The 17,567-nt window shown below is 38.7% G+C and overlaps 1 protein-coding gene across 5 annotated transcripts in view; it reads right to left on the reverse strand.

Annotated features, from left to right (window-relative positions):
* The window catches only part of epha8 (eph receptor A8), a 126,260-nt gene that overhangs the window by 54,431 nt on the left and 54,262 nt on the right, over window positions 1-17,567 (reverse strand). For all 5 annotated transcript variants that reach the window (XM_079684935.1, XM_079684932.1, XM_079684931.1 and 2 more), the window contains exons 3-6: window positions 12,549-12,602; window positions 11,446-11,589; window positions 9,914-10,063; window positions 5,673-5,988 (exon numbers count right to left, since the gene is read on the reverse strand). In XM_079684935.1, the coding sequence (XP_079541061.1) occupies window positions 5,673-5,988; window positions 9,914-10,063; window positions 11,446-11,589; window positions 12,549-12,602 (664 nt within the window). The remainder of the gene's footprint in view (window positions 1-5,672; window positions 5,989-9,913; window positions 10,064-11,445; window positions 11,590-12,548; window positions 12,603-17,567) is intronic.

Here is a 17,567-nt window from a genome sequence, read left to right on the forward strand (position 1 = left end):
ACACACACACACACACACACACACACACACACACACACACACACACACACACACACACACACACACACACACACACACACACACACACACACACACACACACACAATGACGACACATTATTGCTAAGGCTAAAACAGAATAGCTTCAAAGATCATCAAATGTATGATCTGAGAATGATGGTAGCATTTTTTATCCAAAGTTAATCTTTCCAACAAAAAATACAAGTAAATGTCAGAGTGAATTGATGCAGTTTTTCCTTTTCCAAATGTAAAAAGACTTTCTGATAATAGGCTTACTTAACAATGCAACATAACGTCTAAGATTTTGTATATGATTGGCCTATGTTCAGCATTTATTTAAGTCTTATAAAGAAAGTCATATCAATTAAATATTCTAATTTATGTTGATGCTAATGTACTCTATACTGTTAGCTCAATGGGCAAGGCCTTATAGAGTGCTGTTCATAAATGGCAGGATTTAATAAAAACACAACTTTAACAATACTATGAACTCAAAATAATCATTCAGATGTAAATGTTATCAGACTCTCGACATTGTACAACTGACAACCAACTTAAATCTGATTATTTGCTTCAGTCATGATTTCATCTTTACAAAGCGATCAAACCAATCTGAAGGCTACGATAATCTATGATGATGAATCTGTGGAAAGGCCAAATACATTATGAAACTGAAAAAGTGGAAATTAGGTTGAAATGAAGTTTAACCAAATTCAGCCTTTAAATATTAAATTATAAATAAAATGAGGCATTATTTAAGAATATATGTATATTTTTCCGAGGACCAAATCAATTTTTATTGAGGAACTTTTCAATATTTCAAAGGTATTAAAAAAAGCAATTATTTGCCATGTTTTTGGAAATAAAATGGTAAATGAGATGTGAACGACCCCTCTGTAAACATCTTGAAAGAAATGGGATGGTATGATCCTTAGATTATAATTTTCTTTTCTTACTATTTATTTATTTCTACATTTTTCATTTCATTTTTTTCTTGTGTTCGTTGTTGTAATTTACCTATGTAAAAATACGAGTTAATATTCTGAACAAAGTGCATCTGTTAAAATAAAAAGTTTCATCATCGTTCAGGCTGCAGTGTTGGCTTAGAGTTAGACAATGGAACATATTTTGAGAAATATAAATATATTGTAAAATTCTACACATGTTGCAAAACACTTCAGGTGTAAAGGGTAACATCTTAGTAACTATACTTAGTTGATCACTTACTTCAAGAAGTTTTCATTTTTCCTGGGATGTCTTGCCGGGATAACTGTAGTGTGTGCATTTGTATTCTAGTTTCTAAATCCTGTTATTTCCCTACAAACAAACTGAAGCATTATTTAAATAAAAGCATCAGAGGTGAAGTTCACAGACTAGGACAGGCTGTGGTCCAGTGACTGAGCAGAGGAGGGAACTAACCCCTCTCTCCCCAGCGTCTCCGTCTGTGTGTGTGTGTGTGTGTGTGTGTGTGTGTGTGTGTGTGTGTGTGTGTGTGTGTGTGTGTGTGTGTGTGTGTGTCAGGCTTGGGTGGGCTTGCTGAGCTGAGTCGATGTGACCAGCCTAAGTGTGTGTGGCTCCTATCAGTGTGTCCTCGATCACTCGCACTGTATGGGGGCACTTTAGTCCATTCTTCCCCGGCACCAGGGGGCACACACACACACACACAGAGACACACATATACACACTTACAGTACACACCTGCACACATGTATGCTCAACTAGACACACACACACAATGACTCAGTGTTTTGATGTAAACTCAAGTGGACGAGGGTTCTACTCCAACCGAGTCTTTCCCCCTCCACCCTCCTCTCTTTTTCCTTTCGTCTTTCATTGCCTTCCTCCCTGTGACACTTTTAACGGCATGTCACGCAACCCTGTGCTCGCACACACACACACACACACACACACACAAAAAACATGTCGTGCTCTCAGCCAAAGCTCTGCACCTTTGTCAGGGGAGAACCACTTAACCACGCTCATATACACACACATATTCACGCACGTTCATGATTTTTCCCCTCTATCTGCTCACATACACACATACAGGCGTTCCCCACTTAAGCCGTCTTCCTTTCACCATCTCGTGCCGCCCCGCCCCTCGCTGTGTCTTGTCTGGTCTCGTGTGTGCGTGACTGTGGCTGGATTTGGCGAGGGCGAATTAGCACGACGACCCAGTTCGGTGCCAGAAGAGACAAGACGTCAGCGGAGAATTTACTGAAGAGCTCTTTACTCGCCCATCCCCTCCCCCTGCGTCCACTGGAAACCCACTTTCTACTACAGCTGCTGTGATGTAATGGTAAAGGAAATACGGAGTGAAAACATCACCTTGTCTGAGAGTTATCATAGAGCAGGTTATTTATATTTTACGGTGCTTTTAAGCTTTTACCGTCTTGAAAAAAATATATCTCCAGTAGTTAAGATGACTTGTGTGTTCAGCCTCAGTGAGGAGAAAACGTGTTCCATAAACATGATGTGATTCCAGATTTGTCTTGCAACCTTGTCCTTAGTTTGGTTCGAGGCTCTGTTTTTGCCTTTCTGCGCTAATGCTAATTAGCTAAAACTAATTATAGAAGAGTGGCTCTCTAAACCGGTCACACACACACACACTATGGACCAAAGCTAAACACTTTACAGCACCCTAAGATTGATTTTTGCATTAATTTCAAATGGCTTAAAATTAGGAACTGATCCCCAAATACTCAGGGGTCCCCGTGAGGTGAGTGTGTAAAAAAGTGGGGTCCCCAAAACAGCATAAATACAAACGCACAAACACACACAATTTTCTTTTGCACGAAAAAGGGTGTTTTTCACTTGTGTGTGTGTGTGTGTGTGTGTGTGTGTGTGTGTGTGTGTGTGGTGTGTGTGTGTGTGTGTGTGTGTGTGTGTGTGTGTGTGTGTGTGTGTGTGTGTGTGTAGGTGTGTGTAGGTGTGTCTAGGTGTGTGTGTAGGTGTGTGTGTAGGTGTGTGTGTAGGTATGTGTGTGTGTGTGTGTGTGTGTGTGTGTGTGTGTGTGTGTGTGTGTGTGTGTGTGTGTGTGTGTGTGTGTGTGTGTGTGTGTGTGTGTGTGTGTGTGTGTGTGTGTGTGTGTGTGTGTGTGTGTGGAGGAGGAACAGGTCAGGACGGATGCAAGCGAACCGGTGTTGCGTGACTTGTTCGGCTCGTTTGGCTGACAAACGGCTTTTAGTGTTTAATTATCCATCGCGCTGTGATTAATAGGCTTTAATTACTGTAACCCATGGCAACTTCAAGTATGCACAGTTCGCCACATGAGGTCATGCAATCAAATCCCCATGAAAAATCGAAAAAGACACAAATAAAGAGAACGTGGTCTAAAAAAATAGGAAGGCTCCAGAATCTTAGGATCTAAACGTCTCACTTATTATTCCTGAAGCAGGACAGAGACACACTCTGCGTTTCTCTCAGTATTTACCGGATTGAAAGCAGCGTTGAACCTCAGAAAAGCTTTTGACCGAACCATGAACTTTTCACAGGATCACAGGCAGAACTTCAAACAGACTTTTTGATTCACTAGAAAGGTGAGAACCCTTTTCCAAATTCATGTGTTGCTTCAAAGGCTCTTTTTACACTCTGGTTAAATTTCTGCTGATGTTCTGAGCCCAGAGGAAACTTTCGGATCATTAAATAAATGGGCAACTCTGATTCTTACATGATGGCTTTTTTGAAGTGGAAAAGAGCGTGACAGAGTAGCTATTAAAAAAAAAAATTAAGCCAGAAGGGACATTTTTTTCCAGCATCTTCTGCAGATTAGTACAATCGTCGAAATTAAAGAAAATATCGATTTATTCCTAGCTTTTATTTTGTGACCGGTAAGTGTTCACGCTGTTTCTAAATTCTCTCTTTTATCACTCTTAGAAAACACTCATGTCGTAGTTATTGGTGTAATCAACACAAATACATTTCTCCAAATGCCCAGCCCTATGATTGAAAGGACTTATATTATATTTTATCGTAACAGCCTTTTTCTAGTCTCTGTTTTCCCCTTTTCTTTTAGGCTTAGGTTAAAATCTAAATCAAATGTTATTATTAAATTATCTTAGGTACATAGGAAAATATCGAAGTGGAAGCTTAACCATAAAAATAAATGTTTGAGGACTAAAATTGCCAGCTAAAGAAACGATTTTACGTAGTGCCATATTTGTCTTGCTGAAATGAGATAATCTGGAGGTATTTCCTGGTTATATATGAAATTCACTTTGCTTGATGTTTGAACCGTATATCCTAATCATAACATCTCTATACTTCTGTATGGCTGCATAATGGATTGTCATTTTTAACAAAATTGCAATATGAACTACTGCAATATCTAAATCACCATTACCGCTATGTTCGGTAAAGGCAACATTTTGAATTGCATTGTCTCAGTTCTAGTACTGATGGTTATTTTTTAATAATCTTATCTGATAAAGTGGAATTATAAAATGTAGGATATCCCTTTATTGACAGTGTTCTAACTCAGCCCATGTAATAAGAACATTTATTTACATTTGAATTTGAGCTTTTGAATGTAAGCTAACTTAAAGTCCCATGTACAGCATCAACAAATCCTGTGATATGTTCTTGATTGTTTCCTAACCCTAACCCTTGTTCCAAGTGCATAGGCTTTATTTTTCACATGCATAGCTACAGCGTCACTGTGGCAATGACAACCTTAATTCCCCGGCTCCTCCAACGGTACAAAATAAACATATATGACATATAACAAACATTACAAATGTAAAAAACAATAATAATAATAATATTGCAAGAGAATGTTGCAAGACCAATGTGCAAATAATACAAGAACATGTCGTGCACAAGTGAGAATAATAATGTTAATTGAGAATGAAACACTCACCAACGCAGGAGTCGTTTGTATTTGAGCTTTTGAATTTAAGCTAACTCAACATTCATCTGCTACTTAGTAATTATTTATCTATTATCTAATATATCATTCCAATAACTCGTATTGCAATATTCCACTTTTTTTTTCTCACTTTTTAAAAACTATTTTTCTTGTTGTATTACTTTTAATATCATTTCCGCCACTTAAAAAAATTAAAATCCCCATAAAAAGTCATAATTATGAGATAAGAAAGTCGAAATTATGAGATAAGAAGTGTGCATGAGCTGCACTGGCTCTGTCTTCAAAGGTCCCTTCATCCACCTTGCTGCTCTCCACCATGCAAACGGCATCTAGTCCTAAATAAGGTAACTATTACAGGTGACTTTTGTAAATGTTAGATGTTACATATAGCCTATATTGCAGCTAAACTACATGCAGTAGCTTTGACATTACCTGTTATGAACTATAATATATATGCCTATAGTTTTGTGGTAACGTTCACGCCACTAATAACAATAGTGTAGGCATACTGCTGCTGTGAGTTGCTCGCCTAACTCTAACCCGTGAACGTTTAATATTGTCTGCTTATCTGTATTATTGTGTTGCATTGTTGGAGAAGCCTGTGACAGGATTTTCAACGACATAATTACTCTGTAGCTACGTTAGTTTGACAATAAAGAACCTTAAAGTCCCATGTACTGATTTGTCCCTGTTTGTTTTTGGTTCCTAACCCTAACCCTAGTTGTGCACCAGTGACAGTAAAAGTGTTCATCGAGCAAACCAAGAAACACTGTGAGTCCACTCACCCACGCAGGAGTCTCGGTGCTCCTCGAACCCAGCGGAGCACACACACCTCCCGATGGGCACCAGCCACTCTCCCTCGGCGCTGCAGTACATCTTGGGAGTGTCCCTCTCCTCGGCGTGATCCACACACTGACCTCTGACCTCCACCAGAGAGGAGGAGTCGGCCCCCGTCACTACGTCCGTGAACACCGCCAGGTTACGGCTCACTCCGGCGCAGCGCTTGTAGTAAACTCGCACCGAGGTGAGAGCGATGCAGGCGCCGATGTCCTGGAAGGCCAGATAGAAACCTCGTTTGGACAAAGGGCCAACGCCTCGGACCTGGAGGGGGGGGAGGACAGTTTCACACTTTCATCACACACACTTCAGGTGAAATACATATATATAACATGTTCATACAAATGCAACGTTTTACTGTGATATCTTGTTTTAATAGTTACATTCTGAATTTATCTCAATAGGTGTCAGTTTGACACTTTCATCTCACACACTTCAGGTCATCATGAGAGTGTCTACATGTGACCCGCCTTCTCAGAACTAAAACTTGTGTTTTCGTCATTTTTTTATTTATTTTGGTTAATTTCAAACAAACAAATCTTGGCTTTCAGAAAAATCTGACTTTTGATATTCAGGCAATATCTAGATGCTTTCATCACACACACTTCAGGTCATCTTGAGAGTGTCTACATGTGACCCGCCTTATCAAAATCAGTTAGATGTCGCAACGGACCATTACGATATATAACAAATTATTTATATGAACAACTTGTGTTCACGTCATTTCGGGATTTTGGTGAATTTAAAACAAACAAATCTTGGCTTTCAGATCATTTCACTCTTACATTTGAACCTAATTGACCCCTTAAAGATGGACTGAAACTATCTCAATAGGTGTCAATTTGACGCTTTCAGGACACACACTTCAGGTCATCATGAGCGTGTTGATATGTGAAATGCAGATGTCGCACAGATCGCTACGATAAAAACATAGATGTATATGAACAACTTGTAATTTCGTCATTGGAGGCTTTTGGTTAATTTAAAGCAAACAAATATTGGTTTTCAGAAGATTTCACTTTGATCGCCATATTCAGGAAATAACAAAATTTTTGAATTGAGTGTCAACTTCAGCAATAACCGTCTCCTCTACACAGCTCCTGTTCCCATCTCCGAAACAATGAATGACAGGCTGAGAGAAACAGGCAGGGACCAAGACAGTGGGTTTTCATTTAATCAAATAAAAACGAAGTCTTGGCTTTCAGAAAATTAACGTGTTGCCTAATTGAGATGATAAATAAAGGCGAAATACTTTATATATGCAGTAATACTTCGGAACAATTGAAAATAAGATTTGTAAGACTGAGATGTTTAAGTTAAAATGTATGGATTTCCATAAAACAATAAAAATTCATGTCCAGACCAACTGAAAAACATTTTACGGCATTATTCAAAAACGTAGAGGAATAAATCAAGTTAATCTGCTGCATCAGGACTGCGTGGGTTTTCATTAGATTTACTCGACTCTGATTGGTGCACCGACGCATCGGAGAAGTTCCCTTTGGAAAGTTTCCTCACTCTTTCATATTAAAGCCTCTGCAGTGGTTTGTGAACAAAACAGGTGGAAGAGTGTTAACGCAGCTGTAATTTAATCTCTGGACTGGTGTTTGGTGTTGTGCTTTGGCAGCAGCCATTAATCAACCTCCAACAACAACAACAACAACAACAACAACAACAACCTGGAAACATGGACGTTTTTACATTTTTATATGCTTGTTTTTTATCTCTATCACAGTTGATTATCTTGTTAACACCCGAGCACGGATTCAAAACATTACTCAAAAGTTTACTTTGGAAGCATATGAATATAATAAGTCTATACGCTTCTATAGGGACAGTTTGCAGACTTATTCACAACTTAAATGGTTGCAAATGAAAGTGAGAACTAGTCTTGTTGTTTCTAATTTACTTTATAGAAACTGCCTATAACTAACTAATGCATTATTAAATGGTTCTTAGGCAGATGTGTTTTTAATATTTTTCTATCTGTCTTCTGTCCATTGTTCGGTACTTCCCCATTTTGTTCAATTGTAGAACATTAAAGCTCTCTAAGCTTACACATTCTCTAACAATCAATTATCCAATTTGTGAGCTCTTAGCGCTTAGCTTTGTTTATTCAAAAGACATATCTTTGCCATGTACACCTTTCTTAAACTCTAAATCTCTACCCTGACAGATGAGGTAACGAAAAGTCAATGTTGAAATGCTGCTAATTGATTATAGATTTCTTTATTTTGGAGTTGTTAAATTGATTGTTATTGGTCAACAGCACAAATTCGCAAGTCAAAGTCCCCAAAGTTGAACTACGAGCACGATAACTTGCTCATGGCTGCTTTTGAGAAGCGATTGTTTACAGGTTTAGCTTAATAACTAAGTAGTAGGGCTTTGAGTTAGTGTTAAGTCTTAGTGCCCAGTACTTTTTTCATATTAGGTAAAGTGATAATAATCCTTTATAAAAGTAGTTTCCTAAAGAACATGGTGAGGATAAGACTTTAATAGACTCTGATAATGAAAAAAGAAGACATTGAGAAGCTTTTCTTTAAACTTAACAATAAGATGTTAGCACTTTTGAATTTGGATCGAAATGGATTCAAATAACAGATTCCTGGGATACATTTAAAAAGATGATGAGACAATGGCTATCCCCCAAAACCACAACCTTATTGAAGTTGTGCTTCCTATACTAAACTCAGGATCAATGCGCACCAGATGTAAGGACAGTGTGCAATGAATTATACCATTCCCTTTATATCTTCATCTTTCTAACAATGTAAGGTATCAATAAAAGACAAGCTCCACTACCCAGCATCAAATTTGAAGTTGCTATCGATATCAAAGTATTTCCCATGATGCTGAACTGCTGTTCGTTTCCTTTAACAGATCTGCAGCGAGTGACAGACAGGAAGAGGTTCTCTCTGTGGATCTTTCCAACTCGTCTTGAACTTCTGCAGAGGTTTACGTGCTGAGAATCAGAGTGCACTTCAAATCCAAAGTAAGACCAGAGGTGGGAAGTACAAATACTTCCTTACTGTACTCAAGTACATTTTTCTGTGTTTTACTCCACTACTTATTTTTCTGATTACTTTTTACTTTGATTTCTTACATTCTTAACAATACCTGTTCTTTCTACTTCTTACATGTTGAACACAAATACCTGTACTTTCTACTTCTTACATGTTGAACACAAATACCTGTAATTTCTACTTCTTACATGTTGAACACTAATACCTGTACTTTCTACTTCTTACATGTTGAACACAAATACCTGTACTTTCTACTTCTTAAATGTTGAACTCAAATACCTGTACTTTCTACTTCTTACATGTTGAACACAAATACCTGTACTTTCTACTTCTTACATGTTGAACACAAATACCTGTACTTTCTACTTCTTACATGTTGAACACAAATACCTGTACTTTCTACTTCTTACATGTTGAACACAAATACCTGTACTTTCTACTTCTTACATGTTGAACTCAAATACCTGTACTTTCTACTTCTTACATGTTGAACACAAATACCTGTACTTTCTACTTCTTACATGTTGAACACAAATACCTGTACTTTCTACTTCTTACATGTTGAACACAAATACCTGTACTTTCTACTTCTTACATGTTGAACACAAATACCTGTACTTTCTACTTCTTACATGTTGAACTCAAATACCTGTACTTTCTACTTCTCTCATTTTCCAAACAGGCTGCTTCCTTTAGTCTGAATGTGTGTTTGGTGGCGTGATCATTATTCTTTAGAGTCATTGCGTGCCTATTGATTTGAACACGATCCGTGTATCCATCATTTCCTGGTCTTCTCTAAAGAAGAGGGACCAATGGAAACGTTGTCATGTTGCCGTTGGTCAGCATGGAAACATTCATTAGCTAACAATGACATTATTGTTCTATTAATATAAAGGGAGTTCAGGTACTCTTTAAAACAGCTGCTAGTTATGGGTACTTTTTACTGAAGTACATTTCAAAGCCTCTTTACTTTGACTTGAGTAAAGAAGTTTAGTCAGTACTTCTACTTTCACCAGAGTATTTTTAAACACGAGTATCTGAACTTCTACTTGAATAAAGGATGTGTGCACTTTTGCCATCTCTGAGTAAGACATTGCTTCAAAGAGCCTGGACTGACATCTACCTGTGGTTTGGACCATGCTGTTGTTTGGTGTTGTTGCTCATACCTCAGTGTTGAGTTTGAGTCTGCGGACCCCCAGGTCCACGCCTGTAAAACTCTCGTCAGCAGCGATGGTGTCGATCTTAATAAACTGGTTCTCCCGCACCGCTGAGCCCACCGCCCTGTCGGACTCGTAGTAGTACAGGTTGAAGGTTTCCTGTAGAACAAACAAAGGTAGAAAGATCACGTGTAAATGTGGGTAACAACATTAGCTATACATTTTAACCTAGTTTACTCTTTAAATATGGACTGAAACTACCTCAATTGGGGGTTTTTCAACCTATTTTATACAACACATTTTATTTGGTAATTTTTCAAGGCTTTGCTGAATACTCGATTCTGATTGGTCAATTTAGATATTTCAGAGGTTGTTAATTTTCGCTAACACACCACTGCTAAGGAGAACATGGCCGTTGCTAAGGAGTATCAAGGGGCAACACTGTTAGTACAGTCCTATCAATAAGCAGTAAGAAGTCCGGTACATTTAAAGATAGCTGTGGACATTACATTTTTCTTAGCCGAAGATACAAATATTATAAAAAATAAAATCATTAAAAATCTATATTGTGAGTCAACTCGTTGCAAGATCCTGATCACCATGTTGGTGTTCTTTGTTCATTAGTGACGCTGCACATCATCTCTTAGATAAGATCTTTTTCCAGATCTTAAGTGAAATCTGTGGAATAACGATGAGCTGAAATAATAATAATAACCTATTATCTATATATCGTATATAATTGATCTAACCCAGGGGTGCCCAATACGTCCAGTCGATCGCAAAGGTAGTGTGGGTAGATCGCATGGCATTGAAAAAATATATATATATTGTTTTTTAGTAAAAGAAATGTTTAAGTTAGCCTATCATCCATCCTTACTATGGCATTTTCCACTTGATTAACGTACAGATAAGCCAGTCTGAGCTGTATTGTGCCATGCGGGTTCATGCAGGTATGAGGGGGCCACACCTCCTCATCTGAAGCGCCAAAGTTTATCCGCCGTGTAGTCCACTAGCACCCCCCCCCCGCGACACAGATTGGGCCTGTGGTAGATCTATTGGGCTTGTTCATTTTAAAAGCTCCCAAGCTGAAACAGTGTGGGCACCCCTGATCTAAACTAACACTATTAATTAGAAACCAAATCCTGATTGGTTATGAGCAGGACGTGTGCAGTGATGCTTGCTATTTCTTGTCGTTGTAAAAGTTTTTTTAAGATGAACTTTGATTTTCATGAAGAATGTACGTTAGAGGGGGGAGGACCAGAAACGTTTTTAAGCTTCTTCTTGCCCCTTTTGAACATGACGAAAACTATTTGAGAATTTTTATTTATTTTTTGCTTCTCTTTGTTATAATAATAATAATAATTATTATTATTGTTTGTTTTGTTTTCTAACATGTTCAATAAATGGACTAATAAAAACAATAAATAAATAAATCTTAAGAGGGATTTTCCAGCTTGACCTCCTTTCCTCGCTCACAGTTCTCTCCTCATCTCCTTCCCTTATCTTTCTACCTTTGTCTCCCCCCTCTCTCTGAATGTTACCTTGCAGGTGCCCAGGACCCCCGGCATGCTGTTGCAGTCTCTCAGGGTGAACTTGACCTCGATGTAGATCCTCCGGGCTCCTTCTCTGGGGAGCCAGCCCGTCCTCACCCAGTTGTTCTGACTGGGGCTCATCACGTTACAGACCTGAATCAGAGACAGTGTTATAACCAGGAACTCTAGCTATAACACCCCTTGTACGTATATAACAACCATGCGCAATATGTGCAATATGTACAATATCTTTTACATTTTTGTTATGCATGCTTCTTAGTTAATATTAAGCTGTCTTTGGCTCTTTTTCCAAAATGTCCCCTCTGTGGGATGAATAAAGGTATTCTGATTCTGAACATACATGATCAATATTAATAAAAGTCTTTACAGTAGATATCTGTGGATTATCTTTTTTCCTGAAGATGGGATTTTCCATTTGAATGACTGGTAAGAGTAGAATAATCCACATGCAACTCCAGCATTGGTTTAACATTTTAGAAACATACATTAATAATATGCCCTGCCATTTTGTTTTGGTGGCTTTACATTAACAATGTAGATGCTGTCAGGTTCGAAGCTACCAACGATGACACTGGGTCATAACCTCTGTACGTTGGGAAAAAGAAGTTATAGATTCTGCAAGCAAAACAATACGTGTTACAAAAATTGTCCCAGTAACTGGAATGATGGCAATACAAATGTCAACTTACTACACTAAGAAAAGACGGAGCAACTGAACAGTTAGTAGTTTTGCTTCAATAAATGTTTGGGATATTTGAATTAGAATTGTAGCTAATGTTATGTTTATTGAATTAAGAATTGCAAAATACTTTATTTTTTGTGTCTGCTAAAAATGTCCTTGGAGTTTGTGTGAATGATCTGAAGAGTGTGAATAATGAAATACAACCTTAAACAGTAATTAAGTGAGTTTTAACACCTCCAGAAACGGTTTTACAATATATATTTCTATTCTAAAAATGACCATATAATCAAACGAATATAGTAGAATAATTGGTACTTAAGTTTTCAGTTTATGTCATAAATCAAAGTGATATTTTCCACTGGAGTTCTTGTTATAATTAACTGTAAAAAGCAGTGAGAGGGTTACACACCTGGTATGTGTGGATGGGAGTGAAGTACTCGTCCATCTCGTTAATGGCATCCCACTGTGAGGAGAAGGAAAACATCTTTTGGTCAACCACCTGTTCAAACATCTTTTTCAGATTCACGTGCTGCAGATCACTCGCTAGCTGCCGTCTATATTTCCCACATGACCGTCTTTCATGCTGAAGATGATTAGCTTTGACTTCATCTGAAACATGTGTGGCAGGTGTATGGTATTCTATACATTTGCAGTAAACAAACAACACGGAAGTGAAGGACACTCAAGGTTAGGAGACACAAAAACAATTGTATTACAATGAATAGTTACCTGTAAAGAAATGCAATGACTAACCTAATCTGAGTATCAATATATACAAGTAATGTTACCTGATTACTTCCCGTTACTTTTGGGTTACCTCAATATCAAATGCAAATAAAAACCAAACAATAGGACGTTGTGTACTTAATTGTATTATGTAAGACAATTGATGTTGTTAATGTTGTTAATGATGTCAGGAGGACTTATGCCTTGAATGTTGTTGTATTATTGTTTCAAGTGTCAAGGGCAAAGCTACTGGGGATCCTAAATAAACAAACAAACAGAACATTGTGAACTTAGAAAAGAAGAAACCAAGATATTTAGGATCGGAAATGATTTTATTTAAAGGAAAACCTGCCTTTCATTCAGCATATTCAGGCAGTAGCTTATACACCAACAGTGAAACACATGAGCTCATACTACAGTTTAAAAGGATGTACAGAAACACTTTTTTGGAAAAATATGAGAACGAAGGTGATTGAAGATGAGAAATTATTGTATATGTATGAATGTAAATGTATGTAGGAATAACTTGCATAATGATTTAAAGGACAATCATTGATCAAGTAAGGGATGGGAATGAATAAGCATTTGCTGCCTCCTACTCCATTTCGGACACATATGATTTATTATTATTATTATTATTATTAATATGAAGACTTTTTTTTGTTTTTTTGTTGAATATACAAATATTACCATGAATGTGGATAAATACTGTATTTAACAATACGGTATTCTGTTTAAAAAATTTTTTTTTTTTTTTTTTTTTTTTAATCTGTTCGAAATAAAGACAGAAAATGAAAATGAAAAAAGCAGAAATAAAATCTGAGTTGACAGAAAATGCTCCGTTTTAGTTTAACACACACAGTTAAGCTCACACACACTATTTTATGAACATGTAGGTTCACCTGCTGAATTCAAACAGAACAAATGAACTAAAGAAAATGGAAACCATAAAGCAGATTCAGGCAGTAGAAGTATCCACACTGTAACTGTAAAGGATTACAGTAATTTTTATTGTACCCTGATTACATAATCCCGTGAATGTAACTTTTCCAGAATCCATTTTGTTTTCCCCTAGAGATTACATTTTAATAAACATTGTTAAAGTGGGATTATCCCTTGTGTTTCACATGCTGATATATTCTGTTCAGGCGAGCGACGGTGAACCCATGCAGTCATGTGATCTACATTCCTGCATGTTGGAATTCACTTAATGGAATTCCTTGGGGACCCATTCCCCCTTAATGAGATGCCCCTTATGTATGCGATTAGATTTATATTGTTTACTGAATGCTGCCCGCAGAACATAATATAATTAGTAAGGAGGAGCAGTAAGTGAAATGTGTTAGTATTTCTAAATGTGTTCATGTGCGTTACACCTCCTTTTCATCTACTACTGCGGTCTGAGTGTGTTGTGAGGAGATATAAGCTCAACTCCCAAATGCCTCTATCCGCTGATGAGAAGCCAAGCACATGCACAGATTTCATGTAGCGGCACGCACAGGAAGATTACATTCAAAATAAAGATTTGTTTTTGGATGCATCAGTGGGTACGAAGGCCTAGTTTGCAGTGTAGGAGAAGATTAAAGAAATAATCTTCTCGTGGCCAACTCCAAATATCGCACAAGTTTGTCAATGTTTTTGTTTTTATTCTACAGAAACAGTACAAGCATAACCGTTTGCATCTCATTTCACAGAGATACACTTGAAGCAGGTTGTGCACAAACAGTTAAATAAGTCAATCTGTCTTCAGTCGGACTTGAATCCAAATCCGTGTGGAATGAAATTGGACATATTGATGATTCATTGTATTAAAGAAGACCTATTATGCTCAGTTTCAGGTTAAGTTAAGTTAAGTTAAAGTTAAGTTAAAGCCTTTTATTTGATATTTATCATATCAGTATTTAGTATTTCAACCATGTCTTCTTGCTTTAATGTTCAAAAAGCTCAATTTTTCTCACACTGCCTGTGCTGCAGCACCTCTTTTCACCCTCTGTCTGAAACCAGAGCCCAGTCTGCTCTGATTGGTTAGCTGGCAGGCTCTGTTGTGATTGGTCAACCGCTTAGATATGTCCCGCCCAGAGGTCGCGTTAACCGAATAATTTCCGTCTATGACGGGTTTTTTTTTAACAATGACGGAAAAATCTGAAGGCCGTCCTTCATTTTGACGGATTAGAACAAACTCAGAACAGCGCCAAAGTTTCCCCACAGCAGGGCTCCGGTGTTATTCCGTGTTATTATGCATGCTCTCCCAAAATGAAAGGATATCGTTTCCAAACCTAACTTTGCCGAACAGATAATTGAAATGTCTGTGAGTAGTATATACTTGCTTTACGCTGCGCGCGCTCCCGCGAGGTGCAGTGGGCATGCCTAACACGGAGCCCCCCCCCCCCCGGCAGAGTTGTGTACAGGCCGCGACGGGTCAAAATGACGGGCAGCAAAAAAGTCTAGCGCAACGAAAAAGTCTACCGCAACCTGGTCCCGCCCCTTAGCCTATCACGTACAATGTGTTGGAGCGCTAGCCAATAGGGGTGCAACTGTTACATATTGATGTCAGTATGTACTGGAAGTAAACAAAGGAGTCCAATGGAGGCGTTTCAGGCAGGGGGGGGGCATCTGGGAGAGAAATGACCTCTGGAGGGAATACAGGGATTGTTGCCTTTGAAGACCATTTACATGCACAGAAATCTAAATAACACAATACAGGAGAGGGAACAACCCAAAGGATAAGTGCGTTGGGTATTCATCGGTTCCAAAACTGGCATCATTCTCTTGAATCGAAAACACAATAAATCTCAACCTTCACCAACATGCTGCATTGATTACTTTTGTCTCAGTGCAGCCAATTTGTATGCGTGTATAAATGAAGAATTGCATGTGTGTTTAACCCCGGTGTTTCCCATGATCCTCCTGGGCTGCGAGTGGTGCAATAATTGAGAGGGAAAGGGTCGACCCGGGAAGCTTTGGGGGTCGCCCGGCTAAACTCTGCCTCGGATCAAAAGACAGGGATCGGCATGGAAACCCACCAACTCCTCTCTCTCCCCCCGACACACTCCCCAAGGCACCGCTGCCAAAAACCACCGGGATAATTAAGATGTAGGAAGTCTCACCCGCCTCACCCCTTCCCTCCCCTTCCCTCTTCCTTCTCATCTTTATCAGCTAAATTGAAACTGTCCTTGAACTCATGAAGACCCCGGTTAATTAGTGGGGTTTATAACCTCTCTATCCCCCTCATTATTCCCGTATTGCCATCGTTGCACTAAAGCCCTTTTTTTTTCTTCCCCTATTTTGGGGAATTTGTTCCTGCTCTTAATTTGATCCAGTGTGAAATATGACAGCAGCTGAAGGCACACTGTCAGGAGCTTGGGACTGGACGAGAATGGTTGGTGTTTAGTCTTGGAAATAATGTAAGTATGTTCTGCTCTTCCTCTACAGACTAACAGAGAAGAAGAAGAAGAAGAAGAAGAAGAAGAAGAAGAAGAAGAAGAAGAAGAAGAAGAAGAAGAAGAAGAAAGTCAGAGAGATTCTGCAGGGCATTTGTACCTTGTGAGAGCACGATAAGAGAGTGATGACAACAGACACACAGCTTCACAGAGCCACCCGCTGACACTGCAGTGTGAGTGCGTGATGATATGTCAGACACAGGAGAGTGTGTGTGTGTGTGTGTGTGTGTGTGTGTGTGTGTGTGTGTGTGCGTGCGTGTGCGTGTGCGTGTGTGTGTGTGTGAGAAATAAAAATTAGGAATTAATTGGCTGTAAATTGCACATCTGTTTCCTGCCTGTCAACTCATCGGATCTCTCATCAGGAGAAATCAAACGTGGCAGACAGAAAACAAAACTGTTACCTCACTGCATTAACATAACACACAATACAAATATATCCCAGAAGTTACACACAAGTATCAAGTGTTTAACCGTAAGTCTTTAAGAACTGCAAGAGCCCAGTGTTAGTGTTTACTTCCTGTCTGTCTTCTTCTGATTTCTGAATGTCTTTTAAACTCTTTCCTTCACTGGGGACCGTATAGCCATCATGAATCCAATGTTTCCTAAACTCCACAAATAATACAAAATAAATATTCCAAAAGTATTCTGCTGCGTTTTCTGATTGTTGTCCACAGCTGGCGTGAAATTGACCGGACTTCTTTCTGTGTATTATTATGACTTCACATAGTCCCTTGATCAGCCTGTGATAGTCTCTTCTCACTTTTTGATAATTGTGTTTCTGATCGTGCCGTTCTTGGGTCAAGTGCTCAGAGCTCAGCCTTCTCGGACTCTTTGTGCCAATTAACGCACGTCTGATCCACGCTGCCTTCCCCTCTTTAATCTCCTTCTCTTTTGTTTTATTCAGCCCATTTAGTGTTTCCACTCAGACAAAGAAGTTGCCATCTGAGTTGCCTGAAGATCAGAGAAGGCGTTGTTAAGCAGAATGAAAGTGTTTTGTTAATACAGTTGCCTCTAAAGATTGCTTCTATAGAGCTCGGGCTCTACTCTCGTTCGAGCCTGAGGCCCTTGAGCATGAAATCAATTCCATTCATATCGTGTGATGGGAAAGAGAGCGGACGCACAATCAGATGAAAGGCTGAAAAAAAAAGACTGATTAACAAATAAAGATTGGTTGAGAAGATGCTTATTTGATGTTGTTGTGTTTAATGGGGTGTTCTGTTTTGCGAAAGCCAATCAGCGGTGAGAATCTCCGCCTGGCGTCA

Source organism: Notothenia rossii, assembly GCF_949606895.1.
Source record: "Notothenia rossii genome assembly, chromosome: 5".
Classification (NCBI taxonomy): domain Eukaryota; kingdom Metazoa; phylum Chordata; class Actinopteri; order Perciformes; family Nototheniidae; genus Notothenia; species Notothenia rossii.